A 23,147-nucleotide genomic window follows, 5' to 3' on the forward strand; every position below is an offset into this window, starting at 1 on the left:
CCACATTATGATTCTAACGAACAGCATTTGAGTGAGAAATTTGTACTCTTAAGCTTCGAGATTTCCCTAGGGAGAGGGAAAGAAAGTTGAAGCATATAGAAATTACCTACTTGAACTATTTACAGGATTACTTGAAGCTTCTTACAGATTTGCACTCGTTCACAACAAACAACAACCACGTCTCAAGGTCTCCAGGTCAACAAGAATTATCACTACCCGTACGTAGCAGATCAGCCGTCCCGCAGTTCAAATCCGCCCCTGACCTATACATACCCTTCCTCTTCCACCACCGTTAATGCTCCAGCTGCTCGCTACAGCCAGAATTTTCCCTATCCATCCATGAACCTACAATCCTCCAGCGCATACCCACCCACCCATGCGCCATATTCTACCTCTGTTTCTACTTCTACTAGCAATGTTTCAGCTCCACAGTACAACCAGAATTTTCCCTGCCCTTCTTTAAACTTGCAACGCTCCAGCGCACACTTACCTAGCGCTTCTGCTTCTTCTACTGGCAACTCCGCAGCTGAATACTTCGTTGCAGCAGCAACTCATTCCAGCCCTGTTCCGCAAACAGACCACCGTGTATCCCGTCCTTCGTCGACAGCTCAAGACACAAAGCGTGACTCAAGCAGTTCCCGTGACCGAGAAGTCTCACGCAGAAGTAACCGCTCGGTTTCGGGATCAAGCTCCCCGGCACCAACGTCAGCGGGTAGCTCTTCGCGTAATGGAGGACGTACACGGGTAGATGGACTATACGAGACAACGAAGTACAAGACGAAATTGAAACCCCTCGTTCCTAGGGAAACTCGCAAAAAGGAGATAGCAGAAAGACAGGCAGTGGCAAAGCAGTCGGCAGGAAGACAAACATCGGAGAGTCCAACAATCAACGAGGAGAGGGAAGAAATAAAGACCCCGGAGTACTGGAAAGAACGGCAGAATGATCAGCAATATGGAGGTTGGTTGTGAGTAATGTTGCCCCCGGCGGATATCTGAATCGAGGGTGTTCTTTTGTTTTCTGGTCTTTCGGTTATCATATTTCTACTTCAAGGCTTGAAGTAGATAACAAATTACATGTTAGATGAATGATACTATAATGATTTTACCTTCTGATTACAAAAACAGTATGATGATTTGTGTAATCGAAATCGTGGACCTGTGAGCCACTTGCATAGAAATGTCATATGTCATACCCTTTTCAGTATTATGACTCCAAAGATTGTAGATTTTAAATTCTCGAATTCTATGTTTTGAGGAGAATTATAACCTGCTTTTTTCAGAGTCAAATGAAGCCGTCGATCTTCAAGATAAAAAAAGGAATCTCTTTGATATCATGAGGATTGCTCACACAGAAGAGCTAGCTGATGCTTCGACCTCAGCCTCAACACAAGTGGAGAGACCAGAATCGTACCACTGACAGCTAAGTCACTTCTATCAATCATGTTTCTGATCGGAATTCATTGAACGAGATAATGATAGTATGTATTCAATGGACTCGGAATATGGGGTTCCTCTCGATCTCAATTACAGAGACACCATCATAAGGCAATGGCTCGTCTCCTCGCCTTTCTGCTGATCCCTTGGACCATCCGAAGAACCTAAAGAGCTTCTCGTGGCAGTCACTAGATCATCAACTGCAATACCTTAGACCTGCTCTATCATAGGCACTTATCCGCACCCGGCTTCTATGTTCCTCATTGTAATGCCAATTCCTTGAACGTGCTTCACTGCAATTTCAGTAACTTGACCACGGTGGTCTCACATGTGTGGGTGGAATGGAGAAGGATACGGTTCTGGAAGATGGGCCTGTGTATCCGAGCAGCACTGGCTCTCGATGCGTGAATGGAGAATAGGTTGTACCGTGGAATTGGAGAAGCTGGGAGGAGGCACTTTGATTATGTGAAAAGGGAAAGTGCAAGCTCCTCGACTCACTAGTTCGAGAGAGAGAAATAATTCCGATGAAATGCAGATGACCTACTAACTGACCATCACAATTGTTTTGACGACAATTATCAAAACAGATAATTGCCAGTGAAATCCTTCCATGATATAACCTTATATGATTTCCCGAAGCCCCTTGTAATCAGCACCAGCGCAGTCTCCAGGCGAGCCAGGCTCATTTCCGGGCACCGTAACTTACCACATCACCCCAAACCACACCACCAACAAGGGGATACTCACCTCTAACCTCCCCTAACAACGCCCAACACTACAGGCTCTTCTTCACCATGCTCCGCCCTGCCAAACGCACAACGCAATCCTCTACCCTCTCCACCTCCACCTCCACCTCCACCTACTCATCCGACAATCACGCGTCCTCAGGATCAGTAGAAGTCAACGCCGGTACAACCACAGCACTCACGAGCGGTTCTACCATGTCCGCTCTCACGCCCGAGGCTGATGGTGGAGCAGATGCATTTGGTGGAGTTGGGGTGGATGATGCACGGAAACCCCTCTTAGGCACAACAGCAACAGGGATTAGATATAAGCTTCAGACTAAGAATAGGATTCTGAATGACGACGGGTCGTACCATGCAACTACGATTTCGGAAGCAACGTCTTCTTCACATCGTGAAGGGATTGAACCAGAATTGGAGTTAAGAGAAGACGAGGACGAAGAAGAGCAAGAAAATACAATGGAGAATATTAGTCGGAAATCGCAGTGGATTTTATTGGCCGTGGCTAGTGGTGCTTGTGCGGCTTTCAATGGGGTTTTTGCGAAATTGTAGGTTGTCTTTGGATTTCTCTTTTATGCCTTCAGATTGGTTGCGCAGACTTGGTGATTCAATAGAAGGAAAGTATAGAAGGAAAGAGATTGAGTGCGCGCCGATGTACCGGATTGGTTTCTTTTCAAAGCTATACGGAATGATCGGATATGTCATGTCATTACTAGAATTCAATGCGCTGACACTTTACTGAACCCAGAACGACAACACAATTAACGACTTCATTCGCGGAGCATGTTGCAGGATTTCTTGGATTAGGAGAGGGTGAAAAGGTTGTTGAATATGGTGTGCGAGGAGTGAGTTTGCATTCTTATTCAAAGGGCAACATTGTTTCTGAACGTTACCCTTCATGAGAAACGGAACACCAACACAGCCACAAGATTTTGAGACTGTATACATTGCTAACCTATAACCGCAATAGATATTTTTCCTCCTCAACTTGGTCTTCAATGGTATAATGTGGACGCTCTTTACTAAAGCCCTCGCTCGCGGTACCTCAACCGTTCAAGTTTCGATCATAAACACATCGTCCAATTTCATGATCACGGCCGTTCTTGGGTTTATAATATTCTCGGAAAGTTTACCGCCATTATGGTTTTTAGGCGCAGCGTTACTAGTTGCCGGGAACGTGATTATCGGGAGAAGAGAAGAAGAAGAGAAGGGAAATAGTGGAAATGATGTGGAAAATGGAGAAAGTAGAAGGAGAAGCGGAAGCGAAGGAGAAGAAAGGGAAGGTCTATTAGGGGAAGAATTAGAATTGGGTGGAGGCATTGTGGAGGGTTCTGATGACGAACATTCGAAAAGAGATGATGATGTTTTGGATTTGGGATTGGATGATGAAGGGAAGAGTGATGAGGAAGAGGATTTGTTAATCCATTGATTGGGAAGTACTTTATCTACTTGTATAGATGTGTTTGTACCATATATAGCTCGATACTATATGGGTGGTAGAATGTAGTTTGGCGTTGAATCTTGGGTTGGATACGAATTAATATGGGGTTGTGTGTGGTACGATCATTAGATTTACTCGCTGGTTCTCATTCTATACCCCATTACACTCAACAAATCTAGTGAAGAACTAGGTGGGATACGGGAAATCGTTTATGTGATTGCTATGTATCAAGAGACTATCGACCGAATGTCAGAACTTCAGCTCAGACACAATCACAAAGTCAACATATATGATTTCGAGGAAGGAAAGCTCACCGGGCGGCGACAAAGTCTAGCATATATATAGATTTCGATCAGAGTTCACCGGGAACTGATTAGCAGAACTCCCGGTGAACTTCGGAACTCTCATTCTCATGTTCCATTGTATCGACGCGTCGCTTGGCTCTGGTGTGCTTGGGTATTAATGAGTTGGCCTACCTTGTAGCTCTTGTGGTCTTCCTTTTTACAATTATGCTTCGTGTCTTTAGAGTAATATTCTGTATAAATAAAGATAGTGTATAGTTCTACTCTATCTCCTTTTAACATTCTTTTCTAGACAATCGATGTTTTTACAATGCTCACTCGACAAGTAATTGCCTATAAACTTGTAATCCAAGAACATTATCTCACTAGATCTATATGGGGAAATGTGATATTTTACAGATCATTATTTCATCTATGTAGATATCCTGTACAAACCGTACAGGTTCATAAATTCATCTTGAAGCCGCGAGGCGAAAGGAATTCATCTCTCTATTCTAATTCATTCACACCCAACCACCCTCAACTCCACAAAATACAAGTTTACCATCCACGCAGATCCAAACTCCATTATATACCCATCATCCACCCCAATATTATAGAAATCCCACCTACGTCAGTACTCAACGCAACAACCTCAAAATATCTCCCATCCTCGTCTCTTTCCCCTTTCCTCTACCCTTACCCGCCTGCTCCTGAAACGCTCTACCGACCAATTTTCGCTTCTCCGCCTGAATCTCCAAAACTCTCTCCTCGATGCTTCCCTCCATTACCAATCTCCAAACCTTGCATTCACGCTTTTGTCCCAATCGATGCACGCGATCTACCGCCTGATCTTCGATTGCCGGAGCCCACCAGGAATCAGCTAGGATGACTGTATCTGCTGCGACTAGATTGAGACCTACGGAGCAAACGGCCAAACTAGCAAGGAGAACTCGACATTCAGGATCGCTTTCGAGGGAATGCATGCCCTTATCACGTTGTGGAGCGGACATTGAACCATAAATACGAGCAAATTTGATTCCAGCTTGCTCGAGTTGTTTTTGAACGATGTTGAGGAATGAAGTCCATTGGGAGAAGATCACGACTTTGGAAAGTGGGTCACTGTGTGTAACTTTGATGATTTGCATGAGAGCTTCGGTTTTGGAAGATTGCTCATCTGTATTGATTTCCTCATCTTCTGCTGTTTCGACGGCAGGGTGAACGAGAACTTCTTTGTTCTTGAGATGAGCACGGCACATTGGACATTTTTGTTGTAGTTCGATAGTGCGCTCGATACATTCCTTCCCAAAAACGTGTTTGCAGGTTGTGATGACAGGGTCATGGAGTTCTTCGAGACAGATGGAACAATCTTCATGGTTGTCAATGTTGAGTTGAAGGAGCATTTGTAGGGCGAGACGAGTCTCGGCGTTGAGTTCAACTACGTCGTCTTTTTCAATGATTTCCATGAGGGTGTTGACTCTGTTCTCGCAAAGCTTCCAGTGGTTGCATACTTGACGCATGCGAAGCAGAATCTCAAGAATGTGGGTGTACTGGATTTTGTCCTTCTTGAGGGACTCCGACTGCTTTTGATATTGATCAGCCATACCTTTAGCTTGTTTACTGATTTTTGTTAGTATAGGCATTGGGAGATTGGATGCTAGTACTCACACTAAAGATTCATAAATCTTCAATTCATCATTTCTGAACTTGACCTTGTGGACGAACTCTGACAATTCTGGCAATTTCAAATCGACAAACTTCATATCCTTCTTACGTCGCAAACACAAAGCTCTCATTGTTGTCTGTAGTAGCAGTTCTGATTCACGATTTCTCAACGACCTAAACGTAAGTTAGCATAAGTAATTCATGTGACACTGCTATATTGAGTTTATCGAGTGAGCACTTACAACGGACGAGTAAACACAGCGTTGAAAACCTCAAGCTCATCAAGACCACCACCAATGCCCAAAAATCTGAGCATAGAGTAGAAATCCTTGATAGTGTTGACAATTGGTGTTCCTGTCAGTACCCATTTTGAATTGGCACTGATACTTGTTGCTGCAATCGCACTCTTTGTCTTCGGATTACGGATGATGTGACCTTCATCCAAGACAATTCTGCGCCAGTTGAACGAAAACAATCCAGAATCAGTGGGAATTTTCGCGGGAATCTTTGAACCGCGAGGGAACAATTCTGAGCTGAGTGTGCCGTAAGTTGTGATAACAACATCGTACTTTTGAAAGTCACTCGGGGTCATTGCCTTGACCTTGCCTTGGCCTCCATGGTAAGTCAAGACTTCCAAAGCTTTGTCTTCCTTGATATGTCTTTCCATTTGCTGTGCCCAATTTGACATGACACTGACCGGTGCAACAATCAAAGTTGTACCTTTTCCACCCTCAAGAATAAGGGAGATAACCTGCAAAGTCTTTCCAAGACCCATATCATCCGCAAGTATACCACCCGATGCCAACTTCGGAGCTTTATCACAGTAGTTGGTTGCAATATTTTTGTAGCTGCCTCTATGTTCTTTCGAGGCTTTCCAAAGCTGCACAACTTTGTCTGATTTTGCATCTGGTAAAACCGGGTTCTCTTTCTCAAGCATCCAAGCTAAACCTTGACGCTGATATGGAAGTAATGTAGCCTTGAGATCTTTTGGTTGCTCTGCCATGGGCATCTTTGAGAGTGCATCCTCAGGTAAACCCAACTCTTCGGCCATCTTATCTACTTCTCTTGGATTAAATCGCTCGCTGTTCGCAACAAAATGTGCGAGATCGATTACTGGTTGAGGCGTCTGCTCTATTTGATTAGAGTTACCAGCTTGAGAAGACGTGAAACCCATTTGCTTTCTCTGCGGGGGTAGAACTGGACCCTTCGGCGGCTTTGGAGGCGCAACTTCTCGTCTCTTCAATGGTAATCTCTTGGCGGCCAGCTGCTTCTCCACTGATTGTGTAGTTAGCAAGCAGAAACAGGATCTTGGAAACTCTTGTATCAGGTGAATGCTTGAGGATATAACATACAGTTAGCTCTCACGACAGGATCCGCCGGCCCATAAATCTTCAGCAAAACAGGACAATCATATGCTCTCTTTTCTCCGGTAAGAACACCTTCCATAACAATTGTTCTCGCATCCTAGGTCTTGCATCAGTCTCTATTTCACATCACCAATATCTCCAGAAGCACATACCAAAAACCCTGCCAACTTAGAAGCCAGCTCCCTCGGCAAGTGTCCAATCTGTGTACCTCTCACATTGTTGATACGAATCGCATTCGAATCATACGGATTTCCCGGTTCCCTTCTAACCATGACCTGTTCACCAGCCGTCGCAAATCCCTCATAAAACCTAACGCCCACAATCTTCCCATCAAGAGTTCCAACCAACACCCAACCAAACCCCTCTTCAACATCTTGACTCAAATCAATAATCTCATCTTCACCACCCTCACCCCACTGATCACGGACATTCAAAGCTTGACTCGAGTTTGAATTTCCAGCTGCCTGTGAAGGTCTCGAAGAACCAGAACCAGCTCTTGATAGACCAGGTGTAGAATTAAGTCTGGGTTGCTTGGGCTGAGCGTGAGGTACCTCATCTTCCGAATCCGAGTTTGTCAAATCGACAAAACCGGACGACGCGCTACGTTTTCCTAAATTCGACATGATGAATCTAAAGAGCGATTTTTAATGTACCAAAATTCCAAAATGTGGTTGTTGCGAGGGAAAGCTCGACGCGTTTGCAAGGTTCAATTAATTTCGGCAACTACATGGGTATGGAACGCCTGAGCACGTGATCATGGGCTTTGTGCCTAATCGATTTGTTTGTGTGTTTGTGTGTTTGTGTGAAATACTTCTCATGTGTACATGTGTAGATTGATTGCTACCTCTCACATACCACCACTTGCGATTACGAACTGAACAGCGATATTGCATTGTTGTAGACTCATCCCATATAAGCATAGATAACATTAACTCAAGTCCTCTTTTGCTTTCTTTCCTTCTACCTTCTCCCAGGAACATTAACATTCAACCTCCCATTCTCATATGCAGCTCATCGTCATCGACATCACCCAAAACCAAGCTTCTTATCCCTGCTCGCTTCATTCGAAAGAACAGGATCCAACACATGCAACGCCTGGAATCAATAGATAGACAACGCAAGCCTGATGAAATTTTTGGATCGTTTGTCTTTCAGTTCCCAAGGTCTTCAAGATTAAGATGATATGATATTTGTGATTAGAAAGTCGTGTATTTTGTCCAATTTGTTGATCGCTTTTGCGAACTTTGGTGTGAATTTGTATGTTTGAACAGGGCAGCAAATTATATTTACGTCGTCTTTCATATCCCAAGTCAAGATGATTCGAGAGAGGTTATTGATGTTATTGATTAACATTTTCTGTATGTTCGTTTTCTACAATCTTCCATCATCGGGTTATGAATTTAGAAAACTGATCGAATTAAAGGTCCGCCTGTGACAGTCATGGCTGTGAGTATCTTCTCCCCCTTCCTCAACCTCAATTCCACTAAGCTAGGCTGACATCTACCCCAGATCGCAGGCGTAAGTGCCGATTGTCTCCTCAACACTATCCTTTTTCTCCTTGGCGTCATTCCCGGTCACATCCACGGTTTCTACATAACCTGCACTTACTTCTCTCGAAAGAGTAAAGTTCGAAAGGGGCAGTATCCAGGCGGACCCAAAATGGGTATTTATAGTGAGAGAGTTTGGTATGGGGGTGCCAGCTCACAACGCATAGATGAGTTGTGGGAGAAGAGGGAAAGTGAGAGGGTGGAAAAATTGGAGAAAAAGGGGATAGGATTTTTGGGAAGAAAGAGTCAAAATGGGAAAAACAACGGGAGAGGTGAGGTACTGAGAACGCATAGTGATATGGGAGTAGAGAGTATGAATTCAAGCGCTGGTAGAGGGGGTGGCGTAGGAATGGAGAGAAGCACGACGATGGCATAGAATATTGCAACGGATAACATTCAAAAGGGTTTGGCATTGAGTTATGCTCACTTGGGCACAGAAGAAAAGTAAATGTTGACAAGCCATGTTTCCTGAGCAAATAGAGAGGGACCGAGAGAAGTTAAACACACTTTTGCATAGAGCTTGCTCGTAATCTAATGGCCTCTGTCTGATTCTTCTCCTTCCAATACTATATGATCTTCAGAATATTGGTATAAACGTACTTCTGCCGCTCGATATATCCTCAAAATCTTGTTTCCTTTAAAAAAAACTAAAAAAAACTCGTAACTTAACAGCGAAAAGTGTTGCGCGCCAAGATTTCCTTATCCATAAATAGTCTTACAAATTTGCACGCAACGGGTATCCTCGCAAAATATTCGAAATGCACATCAACCGCGTGCAACTGTTCACTTGTCGATGTTGTCAAAACCATAAATAGGCCTTCCTTGTCGACGCAATCCCCAAATGACCTAACATGAAATTATCAGCTTTGAGTCTCAACCAGCTCCTGTAGCACAAGGAACCTACATCGTTGACAGTGATCGTCTTTCTCTTCGAGTGCTCAACTATTGCGACGCAATCCTTCAAAACCTGTAAGGTATTAGAAATGACGATTCTCAGTATTGTAACGAGACACAGACCTCATTCAAACGTGATTTAATCGCCTCACGAACATCGCCATAGATCATCGATGAGATACGCTTGACACCGCCTCTGCGTGCTAGACGTCTATGAATTGTGGTTAGTTTGCATCTTCAGCCTTATCGCGGGAGTACTAACCGAATATCACCTTTGGTAATACCATTGATGTTATCTTTTAAAACCTTTCTAAAATTGGCAATCTATCAGAAGATTGTCCATAGCATTTGTGAATTGTACAATCCTTGAGGGTAGTGATAAATGAAGTAGTCTTAAGAATCTCCAAAGCATGTAAAATCGATCGATCCAAAAAACTTACCGATGTCTTCTCAAACGTGAACCACCTCCAATTCCCCTACCACCTTGCCCGGTCTTGCCCTTGCCTCCGCCAAGGCTTGACATCACAGTCTTCCCGGCCATTGAATGATGACCTTTTCGAGGGTATGGTGAGGATAAGGCTTGTGGTGCCATTCTAATACAAGAAGCTGATATACGGCTTTAGAGGAGGTAGGAATTTATCGTAATAGTATTACTCAATTATACATCCAATGGAATCGAGATACTTGTTGTTTGAAAGTTGAAAGGGATTGAACAAACGAAAGTTGAACGCGGCTGGGAAGCGGGGGAAAACGAAGTCACGGGACTTGAGACTAGCGCGTTTTTCTCCCTTTTCCTCTCACAAGGTCTCGTTTTCAATACTAGATATAGGTATACTGAGCAATTTTTTTATTCTGAAAAGAACTTCTGTTAATATCCAAGTCTTCTAAAGAGACTCTATTACCCCATAAGATATCTCCAAGCCCTAAAATGTGTATGCACTTATTCTCTAATGCAGCCATGATGTCTCTTGTTCTGTTGACGCCCAAAACCCCCAAAAAATTGACAAGTAAAAACATCAGTGGCATAAACTTAAGTCCCAAGGTATCATTCGCAAATAAACGTTGCTTCTGTATATAAAACTCCCTCCTCTGTAATTTCTTCATCTCCGATCTTTAGTGTAAAGGTGGTTGGCTTGCTACGCGGGGAGTACTACATGCAATATTAGTATCACGGAATTTTGTAGAAAATATGTATGACAAACCTGGTAGATATATGGTCTTGTTCCAGCGACATTTCCCACGATTTTCTTTACAAACCCAGGAACTTCGGCCATAACATCAACTCTATCAAGTCTTTCCTCGAGGTCTGTTTCGATTAAACCAGAAACAGATTTTCCGTCCTTTGTCTTTCCTTGCCAATCGAATTTGACAGCCTCTGGTTCCGGCCAACCAGCATCCTCATCATTCTTGATCCTGGTGTGTTTTGCGGTATTTCCAGCCCCAGCACAGATGATTTCACCATCCTTGACTATGCCACCGACACTAACGACGGTAGAACCATATGCTGGAGGTGTGGTGTATTCCATCATTATAGCTGAAAATTGTGGACCTTGATAGTTGACAAAATTCCACTTTGCGGCAGCGTGATGTGGTTTCATTCCCTGGAGTGCATGTATGAATAATGCCTTGCCCTTGAAGTCTATTGACCCATCTTTGGTTGTAATGGAACCTTTAGTGATAGTTCGTGGCCAGAATGCATGTCTCATCGAACCCCAAGGGGCCTTTGGATCTGTGCCATAATATGATTTGCCATCCTTACCGACGTGGAAACCCGGAGCAACTCGAGTCACTGTGAGGTTGACAATAGATGCTTCATTCGTCATGGATTTGATAGTATATTCTGTGCCATCCTCAGAGAGATCAATAGCAACATCGTCTGCATAGAAGCAGGTTTTATCATCGCTGAATTCGACGTTGTCGAGTTGATCGGAACTCCATAAATTAGGCTTTGAGCTGCCTTTAGGATAGGAGATTTTGCAGTTGAACTGAGTTGTCGTTCGCACGCCACTTTCTAAAGTATTAGAATCGCGTTCTTACAAGGAGAGAAGTGTAAATCGTACATAACATTACTGTGTATAATTTGCGCCATAGCAATATGTCCACTATCAGCCATGAAGTAGAAAGTCTGAGTCTCCACACTCGTTGAATCCATAGCGATCCATTTCATATCCTCTCTCGAAAGTTCAGTATATGGCGTGGTTTCTGCTTGCTTGCCGACTGGTATAATTGCTGACGGTCCATAGATTGGTTCCGCTGTGCCGGCGACATTGGCCATTGTTTTTTTAGCCCAGTTCATCATCTTGAATGTTTGTGTTATTGTAGCTTTGGGAATTGAAGTGATTTATTGTGATGTATGTTTGTCTTTGAGAGAGGGGCAACCGTCCTTCAAGTACCAAGATGACCCCCCACCATCTTGTTCCTGCCTAATGCATCCACCAAGCCATATTTAATCACGTGCAAGCCCCTTTCATAGATTAGAAGGGATTAATCTTGCTGTCGTTTGCGAAGAATATCAAATTGTATACATATGACGTACTATAGTAAAAGGCATTGTGTCGCACCATTTTACAGAAATCAAATGAGTTTCGGCATGTGGATTATCTGAAATTTGGGGTAACCTTGAAAGGCTGAATGGATCCTTGACCACAGAAACCCATGTCGTTTGCAAAACCTTATCGACAAGGCGACAGACGTGGCCTAAAATTTTAATTTATCAAATTGACCTCAAGAACACTTCATTACCAGGACATCTTCCTCAGCCAGCACCTTAATCACGATGTCGAAAGCACGCGCAGCTTCAGATGTGATAGTGAAGCTCATTGTAGGAGCAGGACAAGCCAGTCCTAGTCCTCCAGTTGGTCCTGCTTTGGGAAGTAAAGGTGTGAAGTCAATGGATTTTTGCAAGGTACGCATAGCCCCAAGTTGCGCAGTTCTTGAAATTTGTTGCATCTTTGAGTTCGTCTGTATCAAAATTACAATTTTTGTCGCTCTCAATTGGTCACTCAGTCTAATAGTTTCACTAGGAATTTAATGCAAGAACTGCTCATATGAATCCAGGAACCCCAATTCCTGCGAGAGTTACAGTACGACCAGATCGATCATTCCATTTTGAACTACGCACACCGTCAACATCATGGTTACTTCTCAGTGCTGCGGGCGTTGAAGCGAAAAAGGGAAAGCTAAAGGGAGCACCAGATTCGACATCGGTTGTGGGTACTGTCAGTCTGAAGCACATCTACGAGATTGCCAAAATAAAACAATCGGAATTGCGCCTGTCAGGTTTATCTTTGGAGGGGCTTTGCAAATCAGTGATTGCGCAGGCGAAAACCATTGGTGTTAAAGTTGTTGCATGAAGGGGCGGAGGGGTTGTCGATCAGGCTGATTGGAAAAGGCTGAGTCAAACTATATGTGTGATATCATTGCGGCGGCGTTGGGACTCATATGTACACTACTCTCAGAGGGAGACCTGAGATTACGTGGTGTAAAATAGACGATTTTCATGACGGTTTAACCTCGAGAATGTTTCGACTAGGACATAAATACTTCGTTAACAGGATTGATGAATCCGAGTTATGAGTGTTTGTCCAATAGGATGCTTAGAAATGGACTCATGAATCAATACAAACTTTTCTAAAACCATGCACACTTGGCATATCAGTTTCATTTTGCTGTGTATCAAGACTGTGCTTCCCAATGCTTGATTATTGGGCGCTCAGCGGGAGTGAATAGTTAAGTAGGCTCGTCGGTAGGTCATGCTTCGTAAGATGTCTCTTGAGTCTTCACGGAACGGATGTCTCTCATTGGAAATCCGAGACGAACTCCGGATTGCTTCGAGCTAATTGGATCACGTGCAAGCATCTCCTCCAATCCTTCTGGAACTCTTTGCGCTACCCCAGCAGCGAAATCGGGCCTCCAGGGGTTGTCCTCGGTAACACTCGGTATCACTTAGGCTTGGCTTTGACAGTGGAGTTCTAGAAGAAACCTAGAAGAATCGTATCCCAGCGAGCCCAGCTATTTTCGACCAATGCAGCCTTAAGTGTCAATAAAGCAGGAAGATCTACAAACCAAATCGCCCCCCCGAGAATGTGCAACGATCCACTCACAAACGATGCTCAGTGTCGGATGTGCCGGGACAAAATACGATGGTAATGTTGTACAGGCAAGCAGGCGCCTCTGTAGACTCGACATGCATAATCTTGTGCCTGCTGAGCTGCTGTGCAAGATGGAGACTCTGGCGAATTAAGCAATTAGAGATGCCTGGTATTAATTTGAGTCTTCTGATTTGAGGGACTCGAGACGGAACCAATTTCTCCATTGTAGGCGAATTGCTGGTTCCAATTACATCGAGACATATGCCTTGTTTGTTGTAATGAGTTTTGCTGTAATGAGTCTCCGAAGTAAAGATGGCCAGTCAGTACTTATTATTGATAGGCTGCCCCCCTTTCTCATCAATGGTTATAACTTAACAGGCGGAATTAATGATGTAGACCTCAATCACCAGTGGCCAGTCAGCCACATGTACTGAAGGTCTCCGAAGTATAGTCTACGTACGTGCCTCTGTAAAAGTGCTGTTCTAGGTTGGGCTTTAAGTTTTCCCCTCTGTTTATTTTTATCCTGCCTCTCTTGAAATTTCGATCCACCTCTCCGTAATGCCTGGCTTAAAACGGAATGATGGTGGTCGAGACCTACACAGTAGATAATGTCAGCTTCTGTGATTTGCTGAGGACGAGAGTATCTATCTACGTACGTACGCAGAAAAAAGGACTCGATTTTCTCTCTGGCATCACATGCGTTTCTAAGAGCGCGAAGAGTTTACCAGTACAGAGTAGACCTCGTACCTCGTACCCCGTACCCCGTGCCCCGTACCTCGTAAAAACTTTTCCTTTTTCTTTTCCAAGCGACAACATCCTGACCGGATGTAGAAAAGAGAGAAAAGAAGCCAAGACTTTTTGGTCATATCATTAGTAAGATATGTGTAATCCAAATGAATGCGAGTCAATGGAAATTATCTTCAACCGGTACGATGTAGACAGGCTGGTGCAAACCACCCGCCGGCACTCGAGTAATATCCTTTTTGATGAATGCTTCTGACATCAACGGTCCCATGTCTCTTCATCTCATCCAACCTTTTACACTGTTGCTCGATAGACGCCTTTTGGTAATACTCTGGTAGTCTGTACATAGCAACTCGAACAATTCAATCTACATAATTATCCGGCTCACAAGATCTATACCGCCCACCATACACCAACAATCCATCCATCACACACATGAATTGGAAGGAAATAGAGAAGGCCTCGGAATCTACCTCGCACATGCCTACCGTCACACTACTTCGTACAGTCATCCATCTTCTTGTAATCATTAATAAAGCCGGTGCAAATCCGACCTATCACACTCGGTATCATTGATTACAGATTACCGGGTACTGTATTATATCGGACCTTTCCTACTTCATCCAGCATCGAGTATTACCTTGCTTATTATTATGCTCTAGGGTCTCTTAGTCTTTTCGCATTCCAGGTAGGTTCAATTATTATTAACCGGTAACCCGTCATCATTTTTATTCTTGTTCCACCATCATCATTCAAATCCTTCCTCCACTCAGAGTTCGAACTTCGACTTTGACTTTTGGCTACTCCAGTCTACCACCCACCACCCATTGAAAATCCTCAAAGATCCGGTCTTGGTATCCCTACTACCTCCCCTCCCAGTTCTTAACCATTTTTTCCACACTGTCGGTGACTTGGACTGGTACATAAATTTCTTGGTTGTACATAATCTAATCGAATCAGTTAGAGAAGATTCTTTCCTCGAATCTTCAAAGACTTCATTACAATAATCAGTCACAAAATATACATACAAGTACATACAAGTACATACTTTGTGCGATTAATTACTTGCTCCATTCGCATTTTCCATCTTTCTCTTCGCCGAACATTCAATCGGATGGTTAATCATTCATCGATTGGTGCAAAACTTATCATCTCGGCTTCTTCTTCCGTTTAGTTTGCTCTCTTACAGTATTGTATCCGCTTTTGACTCAAGAGAAACGCTCCGAAAGCCCCACCATCAAACCTCCAAATTCTCCTTTCAGATTCATCCTTCTCATTTACAACCTGCCCCGACTTTCGTGAAGGCTCCGGAGGGCTATCCTCGACCATAGTGCAATTGCTCCAATATCCTATACCCCCCATCGCTCTCACTATGGCTGAACGTCAAGAATCATCATCGTCTACTCAGACGGCCCCGCTTGGTGAGTCTGCGCTTACTGCTGCTGTTGTCGACCCAATCACAACATCTTGTCAACATTCATTGAGGAAGTGAGGCTAACAATGGCCACGCAGGCTCTGCACCTTTCAAATTGAACGGCAAATCTTCTACTGAAGGTTCCCCACAAGTCCGATTCGCCGCGGTCAACGAGCAAATAGCACCGGATGCAAGCTTCGCTGGTCTGGATCACAGCACGGCTGCGCAGAACATGTTAGATAAGGAGCAGGTAGATTTGGATCAGTTATCGAAGACACTTCAAGGAACTCATCTACAAGAGCGTCGCATGAGCCATTTTGCATTCGAGCCTGTGTCTCTACCAGCTTCGAGAGTACGTCATTTCTGTTTGCAAGATTCTATATTTCAACGGGTTCTACCATGTGTGGTTTGTTATTTCAGCTTGAAGTGTCAAACTGTAATAAGGTGAAAATTTGGCCGAACCACGGGCTAGATCTAGTAGACTCTATGCATTAAGAACCACAATTTGCTTTGCAAGGGATACGCATTATATGGCCCACAATAGCGCGTATTGCTGTTGTTCATAATTTTGACTTGGTTTTTGTTTTCAGTCTTTGACTGTCCTACTAACACGTTGAATTATAGATACCCTCAACCGAAGAGAACTCGCGAGAGGCTAGCCGATATAATACACACAGTTCTTCGAGTCGACCCTCCCCCCATCAAAGTCCTCGAACATCATCCATGCATTCTCCACCCATAACCCCTGCTGCAACACGATCGAGAGATGCTCCGACCGAAGCAGCAAAGGAAGTTCCTGTCCAGAAAGTGGTTGCAGAGGGGGATCCGGCGGCTATGACACCTCAGATTTCACCACCTAGAACCTCACCCTCAACTACCAACGCCGATGCGTCTCGGCCTGGATCCTCTGGACAAATGATGACTAGCCCTACTTGCAATTCCAACGAATCATCTCAATCAAAACCACACCATACTTTTTCGATTGGTCCTACTGCAAACGACACCTCCGTTCCTGTATCTCGGGAACCTAGTCCCGCCCGTTCTGCTACTCCCTCAGCCTACAGCAGACCTTTTACGCCAGCCGGTGATATAGATGATCCTTACGCCGCATCTAGAAGGGTCCCGCAGCCCAAAAATGCCGAAGCTATTGAGTCGAGGTTCAGATTTGGCGCGGTAGGCGCAAAGAACCGACAATCTCCAAGCTCATCCACAACCAGTTTGCCTAGATCCTCTAGAAGTGCGGCAGACGGTAAAACACCGGCACAAGGTGTTGAGAAACGACATACTGGATTGTTCGGACATAAAAATCATTTATCGGGTGTCCATGATGATAGTGCATCAACAATACACAAAGCTCACGGTTCCATGTCAGAGCTCAAGCGATTCTTGAAAATTGGTCAACACAAAGCCAAGCGTGCTGGTTCTCCAACACCATCTACTAAATCCGGTACCTCAATCAACAAAGCATCACCATCTAGCAAAGGGCAACAGCTTCCATTTGGTGATGACCACGGACTGACTTCGAAATATGGCAAGTTTGGAAAGGTTCTTGGAGCCGGAGCTGGAGGCTCCGTACGTCTGATGAAGCGAAGTAGTGATGGTAAAACATTCGCCGTAAAGGAGTTTCGCGCCAGACATTCTTATGAATCAGAAAAGGAATACACGAAGAAAGTAACTGCCGAATTCTGTATAGGGTCAACTCTGCATCATGGTAATATTATCGAAACATTGGATATTGTGCAAGAGAAAGGTAAATGGTACGAGGTTATGGAATATGCACCTTACGATCTATTTGCCGTTGTAATGACTGGTAAAATGTCGAAAGAAGAGGTTACCTGCTCATTTCTTCAGATTTTGAGTGGTGTCACATACTTGCATAGTATGGGTCTCGCCCATCGAGATTTGAAGCTTGATAATGTTGTGGTCAACCAATATGGTATTATGAAGATTATCGATTTTGGTAGTGCTAGCGTGTTCTTGTACCCCTTTGAAGGAGGCATCACGCTATCCAGTGGTACGTTAATCTAAACTCCCACGAAAATTATGCTAATATTCTTGTTGTAGGTATCGTTGGCTCCGATCCTTACCTCGCTCCAGAGGTGTATGACGAGAAGAAATATGACCCACAGCCAACTGATATCTGGTCCCTTGCAATCATCTTCTGCTGCATGTCTTTACGTCGATTCCCATGGAAAATGCCCAGAATGACGGATAATTCGTTCAAGTTATTTGCCTCTCCTCCATCACCAAAACCAGAACATCAAAATGGAGCAGCCGCACCAGCCACAAAGGAGTCGGATACCAAATCGCCTCATTCGAAAAACGGTCCCAACGGCTCTGGTTCTGATGTTGACATGCTCACCTTGATTAACTCTATTGAATCAAGGAAGCCTCCTGAGCCACCAAAACCAGAAGTGATTAAAGGACCAGATAGATTACTCCGTCTCCTACCCAGAGAGAGTAGGGAAATTATCGGATTGATGTTGAAGCTGGATCCAAAGAAGAGAGCTACGATGGCACAGATACTGGACAACCCCTGGGTAAGAGATACAGTGATATGCCGTCAAGACTCAGATGGCAAAACCATATCGGCTCCAGGCCATACACATACTCTTGAGCCACCAACACCACCTCCTTCCTCGAAATAACGAATTTTACGTAGCCTTGGATGACTCTCCATTTGCATAGTCGGGGTTGGGATTAGGGGGCGTTTTGGGTGGGATGGTTTTACATAGGTTGATTGGTTCATATTGATAGCACTACTTCACAGTGTAGTGCATAAGGCTCATTTTTAGATAGTAGAGGAATTTTGATAGATTGTATATCCATAGGAGTGTTGGAAGTCTTATATTATTTTGGAATCGTTACTAGATACATACCTCGGAGTCTTTATAGATAGGAATGTTGTTGAGTCCTTATGAAATCAACGACTGTTTTTAATTAGAGCATACCTAGCTATATATAATATTCTTGAAATATGATTGTACCTAGTCTACTTGTTATTTGTTTAGATGAACAGTCGAAACGAGAATCAATGATAGAATTCGGCTGCTCAAGTGACAATTCGTGAATGTGATCCACTCCCATCCCTCTGGCGTTAACTTTCATTTTGTTTTATAATCAACACATCTCCTACCTCTTCTATTCCCTCCACGGCCTCCATTAATGTTTGTCTCTCTTCTTGCTCGTTGATCCGGAGTACGTGGGGTCTTCCAGAATAGCATGTCAGCCAAGATTCGACAATTCAATAACTTATTAAAAGTTTTGAAAGCTTCAAACTATTCTTCAATTTCCTCATATCATTATCATTTGATAATTGAGCAGATTGTTGTAAAGGGTTCACTGCTGTGTGTGGAGAAATGTGTAACATCATGTGACCGGGTGGGTGTCTTGATCAATGGCCGATGTTCGGTTAAAGAAGATTCGAGAAACCCGAGAGGTACAAATTATTTTTCTCCACACCCAGTCCTCCGAGCTTCAATTCTTTGATATCACTCCAAATAACTCTCTGCCAATTACTTTCTATTCAAAATTTCAACACCTTCAAAATGGTGAGTGAGCCTTTCAATTTACTTACGCCTTGAAGACTTCATAGTTCGGGGCGGTCACAATGCCTGTGAAAGCCTACAGAGCATCTTAGCTTTACCTCTGCATTATAGCTGCTAATGAATATTGATATTGCAGTCTACCACCCTCAAGTCCATCAAGTCCCTCGCTCCTCTCCTCGACCGTGTCTTGGTCCAGAGAATCAAGGCTGAGACCAAAACCGCCAGCGGTATCTTCCTTCCAGAATCAAGTGTCAAGGAGCTCAACGAGGCTAGAGTTTTGGCTGTTGGTCCAGGAGGTTTGGATAAGGATGGAAAGAGAGTTAGCTGTAGTGTGCAGGCTGGTGACAAAGTTTTGATTCCTCAGGTAAGCTCGATGGGTGTGTGGTAGATGAGGCGGGGGGTTCCAAAGGTGTTTATTTGCTTGGATTCATTCTTGCAGATGTGGTGGATGGCTGCCGCATGGATCAGGAACGACGGTTTCGGAAGTTGTGGAACATATGGATGATTGAGCTGCGCTGACTAGGAGTAGTACGGAGGATCGCCAGTTAAGGTTGGAGAAGAGGAATACTCTTTGTTCAGAGACCATGAGTAAGTACAATGTTCTTCGCGCATTCTCCTGCCTTGGAACATGTCACTGACATTAGCTACAGTATTCTTGCAAAAATTAACGAATAAATGCTTTCACGATCTGACGAGTTGATGGAGGGTGTACCATAAATGTATTAAATCGAGCATAGCGGGCAAAGAAAAAAAGATATCAAGTAAAAAGGATGTTGGAAAAACATGTCGATGAACTAGCCTAATACTAAGGGGCTCAAGGGGACGAAGTTTTTGTGTATACCTTGACCTCCGCCGGTGGATTGCCGTGCATGAATTTAAATGAATCTCTTCTCCTCAAATATCAAAGTGTTTCGGGGTACGATTTTGATCGCAATCCAAGGGATTGTGTTTGCATCGGACATTAATTCGCAGGCATTGAAAGTTATGTCGTGCTTGTGTCAGAGGATCATTCCCGTATCATGGTTCCTCTTGATGCAGTTTACAATGAGTAGTGAGCGATGGGGCAAAAGAGACCCCTGACGAACATGCAAAGGTGCATGATCATTTATTGCGGCTGTCAAAATGGAGGTGTAACTTTTGGGTACTTGGGCAGTTGGGTAGGTAAGTGATATATGGGTAATTGGCGTTTGTTTCTCAAGCCAAGGATAGGGCCGTTTTCTGAAACCAAACGAAAATGTTTTACCGCCCTGTCCAATTTCTCGAGGAAAACGGAGAACCAATGAATGATGTTGTCATACATGTAATGGATATTCCTCTAGCTGCGCCTTTGACCCAACTACTTCATGTCCAGATTGTTCCATGGGTCGGATTGTAGGTTATAGGATCGATATGCATTGTGTAGATGACAGGATTGATACATTTCCTTATTCGCACGCCAGTAGTTTGGTCTGTCTTTGAATCGAAACACAAGAATAACTAAAAAGTAAATTCTTACATACATGTATCACAAAGTACGGTTTCTTAATCACTAATAATCTACTTGTGGTAAATGAATGGTTAACTGTTAAAGTGAATAGGAGATTCGAAGCCATAAACGAAAAGTTTGTCGTATGGAAACAATAACAATAACAATATAAACAATTGTTTCTGTACAATAGCACACCGAATCCTTCTTTTTCTTATTAACCAGCACTTTTTGAATCATCACGATTCTATTTTCTTTGCGTTCCCAGCACCACACTCCTTTGGTTCTTTAAAAAAAGAATCTTCTGCTTTGCAATTGTTTGTCTTACTTCTTCTCACATACTACCCAAAAACATCAGTACAGAATACACAACTGTTTACACACATCGTCTTCCGAAGTTGATCTTTCGAGGAAATATGAAACTATCTTCTTTCACGTTCGCCCTGGTGGCATGTTACTCTTCTCAGCTGGTATCTGCACATACAGTCTTCACGACGCTTTTTGTGAACGATGTATCGCAGGGCGATGGAACTTGTGTGCGCATGCCCTCGGATCCTAGCACGGCTACATTTCCCATCAACGATTTGGATAGTGATTCGATGGCCTGTGGTGAGTTTTCTCTCATGAAATCTGTGTTAAATTGTAGTGATGAGTGCTGATGAGCATAGGATTTAATGGAACACGAGGAGTCGATCGCGTCTGCGCGGTTAATCAAACGGCGAAGTTGAGCTTCTTGTTTCGAGAGTATGCGGATGGTTCCCGGGAGGGCGCCATCGATCCAAATCATAAGGGTCCTTGTGCGGTGTATATGAAGCGTGTGGCTTCGGCTGTTAATGATACGGCGGTGGGATCTGGTGGGTGTTTTACTTTTGCTTTTTTTTTTTTTGGATGTTGAAAGCAGGAAGCCTAGGGTTGCTTGACCAGGTGTCTGTTTGTTCATATGTTTGTGTGAAACTAACTTGTCTATAGGCTGGTTCAAAATCTGGGACGAAGGCTACGACAACAGCACACAGAAATGGTGCACCGAGAAGCTCATCCAAAACAATGGCTACCTCTCCATCAACATCCCCAGCGATCTAGTAGGTGGATATTATCTCGCTCGACCCGAACTTCTCGCCCTCCATCAAGCTGACAAAACTCCCCCAAACCCTCAATTCTACACCGGCTGCGCACAAATCTATCTCGATTCCCCTGAAACCGGCGTCCCAAAAGATACAGTCAGTATACCCGGCTACGTCAACATCCACTCCCCATCCGTCCTCTATAACATCTGGAATCCCCCACCTACACCCTACACCATGGCGGGTCCCGCCCCCTACCAACCCGGCATCTCTAGTGTGTCCAACATCACCGGTAGCAAGGCCGCAAAATTCTCAACCTTCACTGCGAAACAGAACGAAGGGGTTTTACCGCAAGATGCAGCTATCACGAATGCGAATTGGTGGGGCGTCGAAGTCGCTGCGTATACCACTGAAGCAGGGTGCTGGGATGCCAGCGAGAATTGCTGGAATCAAACGACGGTGTGTTATGATAGTGCGCCGCCGACGGGGGATAAGGGGTGTAGGGCTTGGGAAGCACATTGTACGGAGATTCAGAAGGGGTGTGAAGGGGGGGATTTTAAGGGGCCGCCTGGGATTGTTAAGGCCGAGGGAGTAACGGGGACGACGGCGACGATTGCCCCGGCGGCGACACAGACAGGAGGTGTGTATGCGGCGGGTTCGCCAGTGGTGAGTGTGGGAAGTTTGGGCACGAGTGAGGATGGGAAGTGTGGGGATGGGAATGGCCAGACGTGTAAGGGGAGTGTGTTTGGGGAGTGTTGTAGTCAGGTGGGATATTGTGGGGGAAGTGAGAGTTATTGTGGAGTGGGGTGTCAGGGAGATTTTGGAGTTTGTAGTTGAGGCTTTTGGGGTGGGTTGGAAGGAGGAGAAGGGGAAGGGGGGAGAGGATAGGCGAGAGGATGAGATGAGAAGATTATAGAATGGAGTGAAAACGAGAAAATGTGATAGCTCTGTAGTGAGCTATGAAATGAGAGGATTGGAAGCGGGAAAGGGAGAGGGAGGAGGGGGTGATATTCAACGACGACTTTTTCACGAAATCTTGAAGAAATCTTTCATTTTTATTTTTATTTGGAATTGCATTTACATTTAGGCCTGGGTTCAAGTTCAAGTTCACCTTCTCTGACAGACGACCACGCAATTTGAAAGAAAGGATAGGAAGGAAAGAAGGATATGATATGGCAGATCGAGCAGGCTTCGATACTCCTCTTTAGACAATGAAGATTATGAACATTCTATTCTCTTCTGTACATTCTTTTTATGTCCTCTTTAGATCTTAGATTCTAAATCCTAGATCAAAATAATCAAACATCAAATATCAAAAATACAAAAAGTTTGAAACACAAAAAATTCAGAATAAACACATCTACCTACCTACCTACCTACCTACCTGTCAAATACCCAGCTACTTACATAAATCAATCCTTCCATTTCTACATTTCCATCTCTTCATATTTT

At 44.1% G+C, this 23,147-nt stretch overlaps 11 protein-coding genes across 11 annotated transcripts; 7 read left to right on the top strand and 4 right to left on the bottom strand.

Annotated features, from left to right (window-relative positions):
- Window positions 1–339: 339 nt before the first annotated feature.
- EAF01_006443 (uncharacterized protein) lies at window positions 340–969 on the top strand (the record flags this gene model as incomplete). Its single annotated transcript, XM_038914697.1, has 1 exon — window positions 340–969. One exon carries the CDS (start codon window positions 340–342, stop codon window positions 967–969), a length of 630 nt encoding a protein of 209 aa, XP_038769652.1.
- Window positions 970–2,228: 1,259 nt separating this feature from the next.
- EAF01_006444 (uncharacterized protein) lies at window positions 2,229–3,606 on the top strand (the record flags this gene model as incomplete). Its single annotated transcript, XM_038914698.1, has 3 exons — window positions 2,229–2,725; window positions 2,926–3,022; window positions 3,148–3,606. 3 exons carry the CDS (start codon window positions 2,229–2,231, stop codon window positions 3,604–3,606), a joined length of 1,053 nt encoding a protein of 350 aa, XP_038769653.1.
- Window positions 3,607–4,540: 934 nt separating this feature from the next.
- Window positions 4,541–7,554, bottom strand: EAF01_006445 (uncharacterized protein; the record flags this gene model as incomplete). Its single annotated transcript, XM_038914699.1, has 5 exons — window positions 4,541–5,519; window positions 5,568–5,738; window positions 5,807–6,839; window positions 6,917–7,028; window positions 7,084–7,554. The coding sequence occupies 5 exons, from the start codon at window positions 7,552–7,554 to the stop codon at window positions 4,541–4,543; spliced, it is 2,766 nt and encodes a 921-aa protein (XP_038769654.1).
- Window positions 7,555–8,246: 692 nt separating this feature from the next.
- Window positions 8,247–8,854, top strand: EAF01_006446 (uncharacterized protein; the record flags this gene model as incomplete). Its single annotated transcript, XM_038914700.1, has 3 exons — window positions 8,247–8,289; window positions 8,355–8,377; window positions 8,441–8,854. 3 exons carry the CDS (start codon window positions 8,247–8,249, stop codon window positions 8,852–8,854), a joined length of 480 nt encoding a protein of 159 aa, XP_038769655.1.
- A 407-nt stretch (window positions 8,855–9,261) lies between these two features.
- EAF01_006447 (uncharacterized protein) lies at window positions 9,262–9,964 on the bottom strand (the record flags this gene model as incomplete). The annotated part of the gene is made up of 5 exons (XM_038914701.1): window positions 9,262–9,324; window positions 9,383–9,445; window positions 9,496–9,583; window positions 9,635–9,682; window positions 9,813–9,964. 5 exons carry the CDS (start codon window positions 9,962–9,964, stop codon window positions 9,262–9,264), a joined length of 414 nt encoding a protein of 137 aa, XP_038769656.1.
- A 238-nt stretch (window positions 9,965–10,202) lies between these two features.
- EAF01_006448 (uncharacterized protein) lies at window positions 10,203–11,931 on the bottom strand. Its single transcript, XM_038914702.1, has 3 exons — window positions 11,433–11,931; window positions 10,575–11,379; window positions 10,203–10,522 (listed from the first exon to the last, which is right to left on the bottom strand). The coding sequence occupies exons 1-3, from the start codon at window positions 11,669–11,671 to the stop codon at window positions 10,418–10,420; spliced, it is 1,149 nt and encodes a 382-aa protein (XP_038769657.1). The 5' UTR covers window positions 11,672–11,931; the 3' UTR covers window positions 10,203–10,417.
- A 217-nt stretch (window positions 11,932–12,148) lies between these two features.
- Window positions 12,149–12,725, top strand: EAF01_006449 (uncharacterized protein; the record flags this gene model as incomplete). Its single annotated transcript, XM_038914703.1, has 2 exons — window positions 12,149–12,277; window positions 12,396–12,725. 2 exons carry the CDS (start codon window positions 12,149–12,151, stop codon window positions 12,723–12,725), a joined length of 459 nt encoding a protein of 152 aa, XP_038769658.1.
- A 397-nt stretch (window positions 12,726–13,122) lies between these two features.
- Window positions 13,123–14,156, bottom strand: EAF01_006450 (uncharacterized protein; the record flags this gene model as incomplete). The annotated part of the gene is made up of 4 exons (XM_038914704.1): window positions 13,123–13,306; window positions 13,476–13,603; window positions 13,924–14,057; window positions 14,120–14,156. 4 exons carry the CDS (start codon window positions 14,154–14,156, stop codon window positions 13,123–13,125), a joined length of 483 nt encoding a protein of 160 aa, XP_038769659.1.
- Window positions 14,157–15,579: 1,423 nt separating this feature from the next.
- Window positions 15,580–18,269, top strand: EAF01_006451 (uncharacterized protein; the record flags this gene model as incomplete). Its single annotated transcript, XM_038914705.1, has 4 exons — window positions 15,580–15,628; window positions 15,720–15,973; window positions 16,246–17,635; window positions 17,686–18,269. The coding sequence occupies 4 exons, from the start codon at window positions 15,580–15,582 to the stop codon at window positions 18,267–18,269; spliced, it is 2,277 nt and encodes a 758-aa protein (XP_038769660.1).
- Window positions 18,270–19,169: 900 nt separating this feature from the next.
- On the top strand, window positions 19,170–19,844 carry EAF01_006452 (uncharacterized protein; the record flags this gene model as incomplete). The annotated part of the gene is made up of 4 exons (XM_038914706.1): window positions 19,170–19,172; window positions 19,306–19,533; window positions 19,699–19,757; window positions 19,820–19,844. 4 exons carry the CDS (start codon window positions 19,170–19,172, stop codon window positions 19,842–19,844), a joined length of 315 nt encoding a protein of 104 aa, XP_038769661.1.
- A 1,206-nt stretch (window positions 19,845–21,050) lies between these two features.
- EAF01_006453 (uncharacterized protein) lies at window positions 21,051–22,532 on the top strand (the record flags this gene model as incomplete). Its single annotated transcript, XM_038914707.1, has 3 exons — window positions 21,051–21,243; window positions 21,303–21,488; window positions 21,604–22,532. The coding sequence occupies 3 exons, from the start codon at window positions 21,051–21,053 to the stop codon at window positions 22,530–22,532; spliced, it is 1,308 nt and encodes a 435-aa protein (XP_038769662.1).
- Window positions 22,533–23,147: the final 615 nt, after the last annotated feature.

This window comes from Botrytis porri (assembly GCF_014898465.1).
Source record: "Botrytis porri strain MUCL 3234 chromosome Unknown BPOR_008, whole genome shotgun sequence".
Classification (NCBI taxonomy): domain Eukaryota; kingdom Fungi; phylum Ascomycota; class Leotiomycetes; order Helotiales; family Sclerotiniaceae; genus Botrytis; species Botrytis porri.

Excerpts from the sequence above, each read along its gene's own strand:
- EAF01_006448 (XM_038914702.1), bottom strand. The coding sequence starts at position 11,671 with ATGATGAACTGGGCTAAAAAAACAATGGCCAATGTCGCCGGCACAGCG. Across the intron at positions 11,380-11,432 it reads ATTATACACAGTAATGTTAT|TGGCGTGCGAACGACAACTC; the intron begins GTACGATTTACA and ends TACTTTAGAAAG. Across the intron at positions 10,523-10,574 it reads CAAGACCATATATCTACCAG|TACTCCCCGCGTAGCAAGCC; the intron begins GTTTGTCATACA and ends TATTGCATGTAG.